General features: G+C 45.0%; 1 protein-coding gene across 1 annotated transcript in view; it reads right to left on the bottom strand.

Moving 5' to 3' along the window:
- Positions 1-13,213, bottom strand: part of ABCA4 (ATP binding cassette subfamily A member 4) — a 502,596-nt gene that overhangs the window by 54,460 nt on the left and 434,923 nt on the right. The window contains exons 43-44 of the mRNA XM_063941498.1: positions 12,579-12,641; positions 4,598-4,704 (exon numbers count right to left, since the gene is read on the bottom strand). Of these exons, the coding sequence (XP_063797568.1) occupies positions 4,598-4,704; positions 12,579-12,641 (170 nt within the window). The remainder of the gene's footprint in view (positions 1-4,597; positions 4,705-12,578; positions 12,642-13,213) is intronic.

The raw sequence follows: 13,213 nt of genomic DNA, 5'->3' as shown, positions 1-13,213 counted from the left end.
TGTGCATTAAAATTTGTGCGTGCTTTTAACAAAACTATTGCACTATGATCTGCGTTTAATGGTGCCTCTTGCATAAACCCTTATATCTTGGGGAACGAGGCACCAATTTTCTTTCAGATGTCTGTGAATCCATCTGCTCAAACTTGAATGCTAATCCCTGGAACGAAGTGAATCTTTTTCCTATATTCATTACATCAACAAGGAATATTATTAAGGGTGAATGCATTTTTTATCAGCTGTTTTATCACTCCCACATGTCACTTGGTGAGCGCTATTGTCATATGTGAATACTCCCTTTCCAGTGGGGTATACAGGACATATAAAAACGAGGGCATACAAGGTTGATAAATAAATGCAGACATTAAAAAAATGGTAGGGATCCATGCTTATAATCTAAGCAATCTGACTAGATTGCTTAGATTTTAAGCACAGATCACTCGTGTGTACCCCCCCCCCCCCACACACACAGCGATAGTGATGTGCGGCCCCGTGCATCGCTATCGCTGGTGCTAGATTGGCCTGCATGCAGGCCAATCTAGCACGTCGCTCATTTCACCCGCTGGGCGAAATGAGCGGCCCCCCGTCCTCCCCCGCATCGCTCAGCACACATCGCTCCCGTGTATACCAGCCTTTATATAAGCATTGGGCTATATATTATGTTACACATGTGGGGCTGTATAATATGCAGATTGTATTTATGCGCTGCAGGGTGGTTTTGGGGTAAAGGATCCTTGAAGAATAGATTACATTTTGTCTAAGACAGAGGGCCTTACTAGAAGCACATATGCCCTGAGGTTCCCCTGAAGCATAATAGTTTAGGGAGTGCATTTTAGTGCTTGATCTGTGCCTAAGATGTGCTGTAGCAAGGGTAGTTGTCTCCTATACAGGGATGACAAGTGCCCACCGGGTGACCTCACCATAGGCACTACCCACTCATACCCCACTTGTTATCTTGTGTGGCAAGGGCTGAATGTCCTCCTCTTGGGAGTGTGGTGCCAGGCTGTGACAGTGTAGCCCAGTACCACACTCACAGTCCATTAGCAACATGGAGTAGTAGCAGCTGGCAGCCTCTCTGCTATATTTTTTTGTGTGTATTAGCGCTGGTGCTCTCTGCCCCCATTCCATAATTTTATCATTTGGGCTTAGTTTTCTGTTACATCCATGAGAGGATGGTTGTATATACTACACCAAATAACACCGTGTGCTCCGTTACTAGACCAAACACAGTGTGTGTGTATATACTACACCAAATAACACAGTGTGCTCCGTTACTAGACCAAACACAGTGTGTGTGTATATACTACACCAAATAACACAGTGTGCTCCGTTACTAGACCAAACACAGTGTGTGTGTGTATATACTACACCAAATAACACAGTGTGCTCCGTTACTAGACCAAACACAGTGTGTGTGTATATACTACACCAAATAACACAGTGTGCTCCGTTACTAGACCAAACACAGTGTGTGTGTGTATATACTACACCAAATAACACAGTGTGCTCCGTTACTAGACCAAACACAGTGTGTGTGTATATACTACACCAAATAACACAGTGTGCTCCGTTACTAGACCAAACACAGTGTGTGTGTATATACTACACCAAATAACACAGTGTGCTCCGTTACTAGGCCAAACACAGTGTGTGTGTATATACTACACCAAATAACACAGTGTGCTCCGTTACTAGGCCAAACACAGTGTGTGTGTATATACTACACCAAATAACACAGTGTGCTCCGTTACTAGGCCAAACACAGTGTGTGTGTGTATATACTACACCAAATAACACAGTGTGCTCCGTTACTAGACCAAACACAGTGTGTGTGTGTGTGTGTATACTACACCAAATAACACAGTGTGCTCCGTTACTAGACCAAACACAGTGTGTGTGTATATACTACACCAAATAACACAGTGTGCTCCGTTACTAGACCAAACACAGTGTGTGTATATACTACACCAAATAACACAGTGTGCTCCGTTACTAGACCAAACACAGTGTGTGTGTGTAATGTGTGTATATACTACACCAAATAACACAGTGTGCTCCGTTACTAGACCAAACACAGTGTGTGTGTATATACTACACCAAATAACACAGTGTGCTCCGTTACTAGACCAAACACAGTGTGTGTGTATATACTACACCAAATAACACAGTGTGCTCCGTTACTAGACCAAACACAGTGTGTGTGTAATGTGTGTATATACTACACCAAATAACACAGTGTGCTCCGTTACTAGACCAAACACAGTGTGTGTGTATATACTACACCAAATAACACAGTGTGCTCCATTACTAGACCAAACACAGTGTGTGTGTGTATACTACACCAAATAACACAGTGTGCTCCGTTACTAGACCAAACACAGTGTGTGTGTATATACTACACCAAATAACACAGTGTGCTCCGTTACTAGACCAAACACAGTGTGTGTGTAATGTGTGTATATACTACACCAAATAACACAGTGTGCTCCGTTACTAGACCAAACACAGTGTGTGTGTATATACTACACCAAATAACACAGTGTGCTCCGTTACTAGACCAAACACAGTGTGTGTGTAATGTGTGTATATACTACACCAAATAATACAGTGTGCTACGTTACTAGACCAAACACAGTGTGTGTGTATATACTACACCAAATAACACAGTGTGCTCCGTTACTAGACCAAACACAGTGTGTGTGTAATGTGTGTATATACTACACCAAATAACACAGTGTGCTCCGTTACTAGACCAAACACAGTGTGTGTGTATATACTACACCAAATAACACAGTGTGCTCCGTTACTAGACCAAACACAGTGTGTGTGTATATACTACACCAAATAACACAGTGTGCTCCGTTACTAGACCAAACACAGTGTGTGTGTATATACTACACCAAATAACACAGTGTGCTCCGTTACTAGACCAAACACAGTGTGTGTGTATATACTACACCAAATAACACAGTGTGCTCCGTTACTAGACCAAACACAGTGTGTGTGTAATGTGTGTATATACTACACCAAATAACACAGTGTGCTCCGTTACTAGACCAAACACAGTGTGTGTGTATATACTACACCAAATAACACAGTGTGCTCCGTTACTAGACCAAACACAGTGTGTGTGTATATACTACACCAAATAACACAGTGTGCTCCGTTACTAGACCAAACACAGTGTGTGTGTAATGTGTGTATATACTACACCAAATAACACAGTGTGCTCCGGTACTAGACCAAACACAGTGTGTGTGTATATACTACACCAAATAACACAGTGTGCTCCGTTACTAGACCAAACACAGAGTGTGTGTATATACTACACCAAATAACACAGTGTGCTCCGTTACTAGACCAAACACAGTGTGTGTGTATATACTACACCAAATAACACAGTGTGCTCCGTTACTAGACCAAACACAGTGTGTGTGTATATACTACACCAAATAACACAGTGTGCTCCGTTACTAGACCAAACACAGTGTGTGTGTAATGTGTGTATATACTACACCAAATAACACAGTGTGCTCCGTTACTAGACCAAACACAGTGTGTGTGTAATGTGTGTATATACTACACCAAATAACACAGTGTGCTCCGTTACTAGACCAAACACAGTGTGTGTGTAATGTGTATATATACTACACCAAATAACACAGTGTGCTCCGTTACTAGACCAAACACAGTGTGTGTGTATGTACTACACCAAATAACACAGTGTGCTCCGTTACTAGACCAAACACAGTGTGTGTGTATATACTACACCAAATAACACAGTGTGCTCCGTTACTAGACCAAACACAGTGTGTGTGTATGTACTACACCAAATAACACAGTGTGCTCCGTTACTAGACCAAACACAGTGTGTGTGTATGTACTACACCAAATAACACAGTGTGCTCCGTTACTAGACCAAACACAGTGTGTGTGTATGTACTACACCAAATAACACAGTGTGCTCCGTTACTAGACCAAACATAGTGTGTGTGTATGTACTACACCAAATAACACAGTGTGCTCCGTTACTAGACCAAACACTGTGTGTGTATATACTACACCAAATAACAGTGTGCTCCGTTACTAGACCAAACACAGTGTGTGTGTATATACTACACCAAATAACACAGTGTGCTCCGTTACTAGACCAAACACAGTGTGTGTGTACAGGGCCGTAACTACGTGTGTGCCAAGTGGGCTTGGCACACAGCGCAGTTGCCCTGAGGGCGCACGGCCAGCGGCATGTAATGAGTCAAATTGACTCATTACATGCCGCCTCTAAGTCTCTGCGCCGTGCGCCGCGCTGTGAAGATAGAAGACATCAGCGCCGGGCAGCGGAGAAGGAGGAGGGAGGGGGAGCAGGGAGCCGCAGCAGCGCTATGTTATTGGTAGTAAGCGCCGCTGCAGCATCCCCCTCTCCTTCCGCGCCTGCGGCGCGCACTGCCCCAATCTTACATGGGGGGGGGGGCGCCACTGTCGTTTCTTGCACACAGCGCTAAAATGCCTAGTTACGGCACTGTGTGTGTATATACTACACGGAACACTAACAAGGGCTGCCAGAGAAGAATGGAAAATGAGGTTTACATGCTTGAGTTACCTATATCCAGCCACACTTGCATCTCCTGATGTCACCTCAATATCTCCAGTCAGCATCTTGAAAGTGGTCGTCTTCCCAGCTCCGTTCACGCCCAGCAGACCAAAGCACTGGCAGAAACACATTTATGCATTGAAAATTCATGTCCACAGAATGGTCAAGGCAAAGTATTCCAAAGTATTAGTTAAAATTAGGTCACACCTAGTTTATACTAATCTCTGAAATCAAAGTTTGCAATAATAGATTATCAATATAAAATAGGGGCATTTACTGTAGCTAAGCATTTAATTTATTTCAAAGCTTTCTGCATAGATACAGAGACAATAATGTGTGAGGAATAGGGAAAAATTGGCAATGTAGATATTTTTAGATACAGTATTTCATATGATATTTCCAAAGTCTGCATTTTTGGGAACCATGGGGGTCATTCCGAGTTGATCGCTGGCTGCCGTTGTTCGCATCACAGCGATCAGGCTAAAAATCTGCATTTCTGCGCATGCGTACTGGCCGCAGTGCACACATGCGAAGTACTTTCAAACAAAACTATGCAGTTTCACAGAAGGCCGAGCGACGCTTTTCAGTCGCTCTGCTGATCGTAAAGTAATTGACAGGAAGTGGGTGTTTCTGGGAGGTAACTGACCGTTTTCCGGGAGTGTGCTAAAAAACGCAGGCGTGTCAGGTAAAAACGCAGGCGTGCCTGGGGAAACGGGGGAGTGGCTGGCCGAATGCAGGGCGTGTTTGTGACGTCAAACCAGGAACCAAACAGTCTGAAGTGATCGCAAGGAATGACTAGGTTTTCAGTTACTCTGAAACTGCTTGAAAAAATGTCAGCACTATTCTGCTAACCTTTCGTTCGCACTTCTGCTAAGCTAAGATACACTCCCAGAGGGCGGCGGCTTAGCGTTTGCACTGCTGCTAAAAGCAGCTAGCGAGCAATCAACTCAGATTGAGGGCCTATGGCCCTCATTCCGAGTTGACCGCTAGCTGGCGTTGTTCGCAGCGCAGCGATCAGGCTAAAAATCAGCATTTCTGCGCCGCAGTGCGCACGCGTGACGTACTTTCACACAAAACTATGCAGTTTCGCACAAGGTCGAGCGACGCTTTTCAGTCGCATTGCTGATCGGTGAGTGATTGACAGGAAAGGGGCGTTTCTGGGAGGTAACTGAGCGTTTTCCAGGAGTGTGCTAAAAAACGCAGGCGTGCCAGATAAAAACGCAGGCGTGCCTGTGGAAACAGGGGAGTGGCTGGCCGAACGCTGGGCGTGTTTGTGACGTCAAAACAGGAACTAAACGGACTGAACTGATCGCAAGGTAGGAGTAGGTCTGCAGCTACTCAGAAACTGCTTGGAAAAATTTCAGCACTATTCTGCTAACCTTTCGTTTGCATTTCTGCTAAGCTAAGATACACTCCCAGAGGGCGGCGGCTTAGCGTTTGCACTGATGCTAAAAGCAGCTAGCGAGCGATCAACTCGGAATGAGGGCCCATACCATAATCCCCCCTCCCCAGTGTAGTAGACATGGAGATTGCACCACTGAGCCAGCCACTCAAGCGTTAATGGAGGTTGCCAGCTGCAAACGCTTTGTGGCTGCGATTCACGTCATAATGCTGCATTAGACCATTGTAATGTCTCCGAAACCAAGTGGCCCATCAAGATGGTTTCTGCCTATGGCTGCAGGCCCAGCAGCTGCATTATAAGAGCAGCAGGAACTGTCCTTCCTACTGCTCTAAGGGGGTAATTCCAAGTTAATCGCAGCAGGAAATTTTTTTAGCAGTTGGGCAAAACCATGTGCACTGCAAGGGGGGGGGGGCAGATATAACACGTGCAGAGAAAGATAGATTTGGGTGTGGTGAGTTCAATCTGCAATCTAAATTGCAGTGTAAAAATAAAGCAGCCAGTATTTACCCTACACAGAAACAAAATAACCCACCCAAATCTAACTCTCTCTGCAAATGTTATATCTGCCCCCCGCACAGTACACATGGTTTTGCCCAACTGCTAAAATATTTCCTGCTGCGATCAACTTGGAATTACCCCCTAAGTCATTTATCATGTGACTGCTGCAGTATGTGAGAGACAAAATGGTGAGCAGTGGGGCATGTGAGATAACAGCTGGTGAGCGGAAGGGCATTTGAGGGAAAAGCTTGTGGGCTAAGGGGCATGTGAGGGAAAGGCTAAAGGGAAGTTTTCGTTTTTTTCCCTGTGCCACATTGTAACATTTGGAACCATAAAAAAATAAAAAATAAAAATAAAATAAATAAATAAATTTATATATATATATATATATATATATATATAAACAAAAAAATATCCACAGCAGAAAAGCCCACATGCCAAGTATATAACACTTTGGCCCCAAATATCCAGATTGCAATACAGCCCAGAATGCAGTAAAGCAGTGCATAAAAAAAAAAACAATCTACAATGCAGAAGTTCCCATAATTCCCAAATCTCCATAATATAACAATGCAATCCAAATGCTCAACATACATTACAGCAGGGCTAAATGTCATGTACAATATTCACTGTATAACGCCAAGGCACACAGCAGCTATTCTAAGCCCAGGTGCCATATGCAACAGTTCTGTTTATTTTCTATGTGCTGCTGCTGGAAGGAACCAACCTTGTCATGTGCAGCCCATTATAGGTGTTGCTTGCTCCTGCTCTGCCTATGGTTACTAGCATTTTGTATACTTCTCATGTAGTGAACTGTGGGCCTTATTCAGTATGCAACGCATCTGAGATGCGATCTCATAATCCCGAATCCCAGGCCAGTGCGCACACGCAGGGCCCGCACTGCACGTGCACAGGCAGGGAGATAGGATCGCATCTCAGTAATGTGAACGCCTCTGCCTGATTGACAGGCAGAGGCGTTCGCGGGGCGGCATTTCGGTAAAATCGGGAGTGGGTCTTGGCCGTTTCCAGGGTGGCCTCTTGAGGCCGGTGCAATGGCTGTTGGCATCCCTTATTTTGCGAAGACAGCAATGCGATCGCAATTGAATTGTGATCGCATCACTGGTGGCCATTTGCATGCTGGGCGGCCTTGCCCTGTGCTGAGCGACCCCCAGCATCCGACTGCAAGCAGTTGCAGTTTTGCTAAATTAGCAAAACTGCACCTGAAGCTGAATCAGGGCCCTCATTCCGAGTTGTTCGCTTGCTAGCTGCTTTCAGCAGCATTGCACACGCTAGGTCGCCGCCCTCTGGGAGTGTATCTTAGCTTAGCAGAATAGTGAACGAAAGATTAGCAGAATTGCCAATAGGAAATTCTTAGCAGTTTCTGAGTAGCTCGAGACTTACTCACAGATTGCGATCAGCTCAGGCCGTTTCGTTCCTGGTTTGACGTCACAAACATGCCCTGCGTTCGGCCAGCAACTCCCCCGTTTCTCCAGACACTCCCGCGTTTTTCCCTGACACGCCTGCGTTTTTTCGCACACTCCCAGAAAACGGACAGTTTCCGCCCAGAAACACCCACTTCCTGTCAATCACACTCCGATCACTTCAACGATGAAAATTCTTCGTTCGGACGTGAGTAAATCTACTAAGTTTTGTGCTAAAATACTTACCGCATGCGCACTGCGTACCATGCGCATGCGCATTTTTGCCTTGATCGCTCCGTTGCGAAAATCGGCAACGAGCGAACAACTCGGAATGACCCCCCAGGTCCTTTGAATGGATTATGAAGCTCCCTCAATGAGCGGCATCTAGAGTTCACTGTTTCTTGTTCTCGGACTGAGAAGCAGGGATAGGATAACACACAGAAGTGTATAAAAAAGTCATGAATCACTGGAGTTCAGTTAGATACTGTGGAGATTGCCATAGTTTATTCATGTTAATAGTAGAGATGAGCGGGTTCGGTTTCTCTGAATCCGAACCCGCCCGAACTTCATGTTTTTTTACACGGGTCCGAGCGACTCGGATCTTCCCGCCTTGCTCGGTTAACCCGAGCGCGCCCGAACGTCATCATCACGCTGTCGGATTCTCGCGAGGCTCGGATTCTATCGCGAGACTCGGATTCTATATAAGGAGCCGCGCGTCGCGGCCATTTTCACACGTGCATTGAGATTGATAGGGAGAGGACGTGGCTGGCGTCCTCTCCGTTTAGAAATTAAAATAGATAGGAGAGTGAGAGTGAGACACTTCATTTACTTACTGGAGCTTAGGAGGAGTTATACTAGTGACTGATGACCAGTGACCTGACCCACCAGTGCAGTTTTATAATTTATTATTATTTAATAATCCGTTCTGTTCTTGTTCTCTGCCTGAAAAAAACGATACACAGTGACTCAGTCACACTCACATACCATATCTGTGCTCAGCCCAGTGTGCTGCATCATCTATGTATAATATCTGACTGTGCTCACACAGCTTAATTGTGGGGGAGACTGGGGAGCAGTTATAGGTTATAGCAGGAGCCAGGAGTACATATTAAACAGTGCACACTTTTGCTGCCAGAGTGCCACTGCCAGTGTGACTGACCACTGACCACTGTGACCAGTGACCTGACCACACTGACCACCAGTATAGTATATTGTGATTGTCTGCCTGAAAAAGTTAAACACTCGTCGTGTGACTTGTGTGGTGTTTTTTTATTCTATAAAAATTAAAAAACTCATTCTGCTGACAGACAGTGTCCAGCAGGTCCCTCATTATATAATATATACCTGTCCGGCTGCAGTAGTGATATATATATATTTTTTATATCATTATTTATCATCCAGTCTATACTAGCAGCAGACACAGTACGGTAGTTCACGGCTGTAGCTACCTCTGTGTCGGCACTCGGCAGTCCATCCATAATTGTATACCACCTACCCGTGTTTTTTTTTTTTCTTCTTCTTTATACATACTACATCTCATTATCATCCAGTCTATATTAGCAGCAGACACAGTACAGTACGGTAGTCCACGGCTGTAGCTACCTCTGTGTCGGCACTCGGCAGTCCATCCATAATTGTATACCACCTACCCGTGGTTTTTTTTTTCTTTCTTCTTTATACATACTACATCTCATTATCATCCAGTCTATATTAGCAGCAGACACAGTACAGTACGGTAGTCCACGGCTGTAGCTACCTCTGTGTCGGCACTCGGCAGTCCGTCCATAATTGTATACCACCTACCCGTGGTTTTTTTTTCTTTCTTCTTTATACATACTACATCTCATTATCATCCAGTCTATATTAGCAGCAGACACAGTACGGTAGTTCACGGCTGTAGCTACCTCTGTGTCGGCACTCGTCAGTCCATCCATAATTGTATAACACCTACCCGTGGTTTTTTTTTTCTTTCTTCTTTATACATATTACATCTCATTATCATCCAGTCTATATTAGCAGCAGACACAGTACAGTACGGTAGTCCACGGCTGTAGCTACCTCTGTGTCGGCACTCGGCAGTCCATCCATAATTGTATACCACCTACCCGTGGTTTTTTTTTTCTTTCTTCTTTATACATACTACATCTCATTATCATCCAGTCTATATTAGCAGCAGACACAGTACAGTACGGTAGTCCACGGCTGTAGCTACCTCTGTGTCGGCACTCGGCAGTCCGTCCATAATTGTATACCACCTACCCGTGGTTTTTTTTTCTTTCTTCTTTATACATACTACATCTCATTATCATCCAGTCTATATTAGCAGCAGACACAGTACGGTAGTTCACGGCTGTAGCTACCTCTGTGTCGGCACTCGTCAGTCCATCCATAATTGTATAACACCTACCCGTGGTTTTTTTTTCTTTCTTCTTTATACATACTACATCTCATTATCATCCAGTCTATATTAGCAGCAGACACAGTACAGTACGGTAGTCCACGGCTGTAGCTACCTCTGTGTCGGCACTCGGCAGTCCATCCATAATTGTATACCACCTACCCGTGGTTTTTTTTTTCTTTCTTCTTTATACATACTACATCTCATTATCATCCAGTCTATATTGGCAGCAGACACAGTACAGTACGGTAGTCCACGGCTGTAGCTATCTCTGTGTCGGCACTCGGCAGTCCATCCATAATTGTATACCACCTACCCGTGGTTTTTTTTTCTTTCTTCTTTATACATACTACATCTCATTATCAACCAGTCTATATTAGCAGCAGACACAGTACGGTAGTTCACGGCTGTAGCTACCTCTGTGTCGGCACTCGGCAGTCCATCCATAATTGTATACCACCTACCCGTGGTTTTTTTTTCTTTCTTCTTTATACATACTACATCTCATTATCATCCAGTCTATATTAGCAGCAGACACAGTACAGTACGGTAGTCCACGGCTGTAGCTACCTCTGTGTCGGCACTCGGCAGTCCATCCATAATTGTATACCACCTACCCGTGGTTTTTTTTTTCTTTCTTCTTTATACATACTACATCTCATTATCATCCAGTCTATATTAGCAGCAGACACAGTACAGTACGGTAGTCCACGGCTGTAGCTACCTCTGTGTCTGAGTGTTTTTTGGAAGGGCCATCCTGCGTGACACTGCAGTGCCACTCCTAGATGGGCCCGGTGTTTGTGTCGGCCACTAGGGTCGCTTATCTTACTCACACAGCTACCTCATTGCGCCTCTTTTTTTCTTTGCGTCATGTGCTGTTTGGGGAGGGTTTTTTGGAAGGGACATCCTGCGTGACACTGCAGTGACACTCCTAGATGGGCCCGGTGTTTGTGTCGGCCACTAGGGTCGCTTATCTTACTCACACAGCTACCTCATTGCGCCTCTTTTTTTCTTTGCGTCATGTGCTGTTTGGGGAGGGTTTTTTGGAAGGGACATCCTGCGTGACACTGCAGTGACACTCCTAGATGGGCCCGGTGTTTGTGTCGGCCACTAGGGTCGCTTATCTTACTCACACAGCTACCTCATTGCGCCTCTTTTTTTCTTTGCGTCATGTGCTGTTTGGGGAGGGTTTTTTGGAAGGGCCATCCTGCGTGACACTGCAGTGACACTCCTAGATGGGCCCGGTGTTTGTGTCGGCCACTAGGGTCGCTTATCTTACTCACACAGCTACCTCATTGCGCCTCTTTTTTTCTTTGCGTCATGTCCTGTTTGGGGAGGGTTTTTTGGAAGGGCCATCCTGCGTGACACTGCAGTGCCACTCCTAGATGGGCCCGGTGTTTGTGTCGGCCACTAGGGTCGCTTATCTTACTCACACAGCTACCTCATTGCGCCTCTTTTTTTCTTTGCGTCATGTGCTGTTTGGGGAGGGTTTTTTGGAAGGGACATCCTGCGTGACACTGCAGTGCCACTCCTAGATGGGCCCGGTGTTTGTGTCGGCCACTAGGGTCGCTTATCTTACTCACACAGCTACCTCATTGCGCCTCTTTTTTTCTTTGCGTCATGTGCTGTTTGGGGAGGGTTTTTTGGAAGGGACATCCTGCGTGACACTGCAGTGCCACTCCTAGATGGGCCAGGTGTTTGTGTCGGCCACTAGGGTCGCTGAGCTTAGTCATCCAGCGACCTCGGTGCAAATTTTAGGACTAAAAATAATATTGTGAGGTATTCAGAATAGACTGAAAATGAGTGGAAATGATGGTTTTTGAGGTTAATAATACTTTGGGATCAAAATGACCCCCAAATTCTATGATTTAAGCTGTTTTTTAGGTTTTTTGGAAAAAAACACCCGAATCCAAAACACACCCGAATCCGACAAAAAAAATTCGGTTAGGTTTTGCCAAAACGCGGTCGAACCCAAAACACGGCCGCGGAACCGAACCCAAAACCAAAACACAAAACCCGAAAAATTTCCGGCGCTCATCTCTAGTTAATAGTCTTTTAATAAATGATCTAAAATTCTGGAATGGGAGATGACAAAGACTAAACCAGTTCCAAAGTTATGGTACATGAATGAGAAGCTCAGTCTTTGCTTTCAATATGAGGTGCAATCAAAATTGTCACTGGAAAGATGGCACTGGCCACAGAGCGGCCCCTGCTAGCCGGATAGTATCTGGGTGCAGGTTGCTCATACATTCCCTTGTTCTTAATACATACCTCTCCAGGCCGGACACCAATGCAGAGCTTGTCCACAGAAGGGGTCTGTTTACCCGCATAGGTCTGCAGAGAACAAAAAGAAAGTCTCGGTTAAATTAAATGAATACAATTTATGTCTTTATTCCAATTATTTAGTGCAGAATTAGGACAAGTCAGTATTGAGCGGATCAAGCCCTATTCATGGGATGTAGTTATGTGACCGATGGTTAGGAGACCGACTGCAACATAACCTCACCCTACATCCCGACCAATGAAAATACCGACAGTCGGCATGCCAACTAGAAGGGACTATTCCCACTCGTGGGTGTCCACAACACCCATGGAGTGGGAATAGTACCTGTGGAGAGTGCAGCTTGCCACCGAGCCCACAAGGGTCTTTGTTCCACTCCCCCCACCAGTGGCATTCTGCGGCCCGGGATCCCGGCATCGGGATGCTGACTGACGGGATCCCGGCCTCCAGTAACGCGTCCCCAACCTCTATTCATCTAGTAAATCTTTTTCTAGTTAATTTTTTTATTTTATTTTATTCTACAGTTTCAAGTACTTTGTATACTTTTCATGCCAACATCTTTGATTACACAACAAACAATTGAACCTGTATCCTAAATGTGTATTGTTACTGAGAACAAATGGTT

Source organism: Pseudophryne corroboree, chromosome 9, assembly GCF_028390025.1.
Source record: "Pseudophryne corroboree isolate aPseCor3 chromosome 9, aPseCor3.hap2, whole genome shotgun sequence".
Taxonomy (NCBI): Eukaryota; Metazoa; Chordata; class Amphibia; order Anura; family Myobatrachidae; genus Pseudophryne; species Pseudophryne corroboree.
This window is presented reverse-complemented; position numbering and strand designations above follow the sequence as displayed.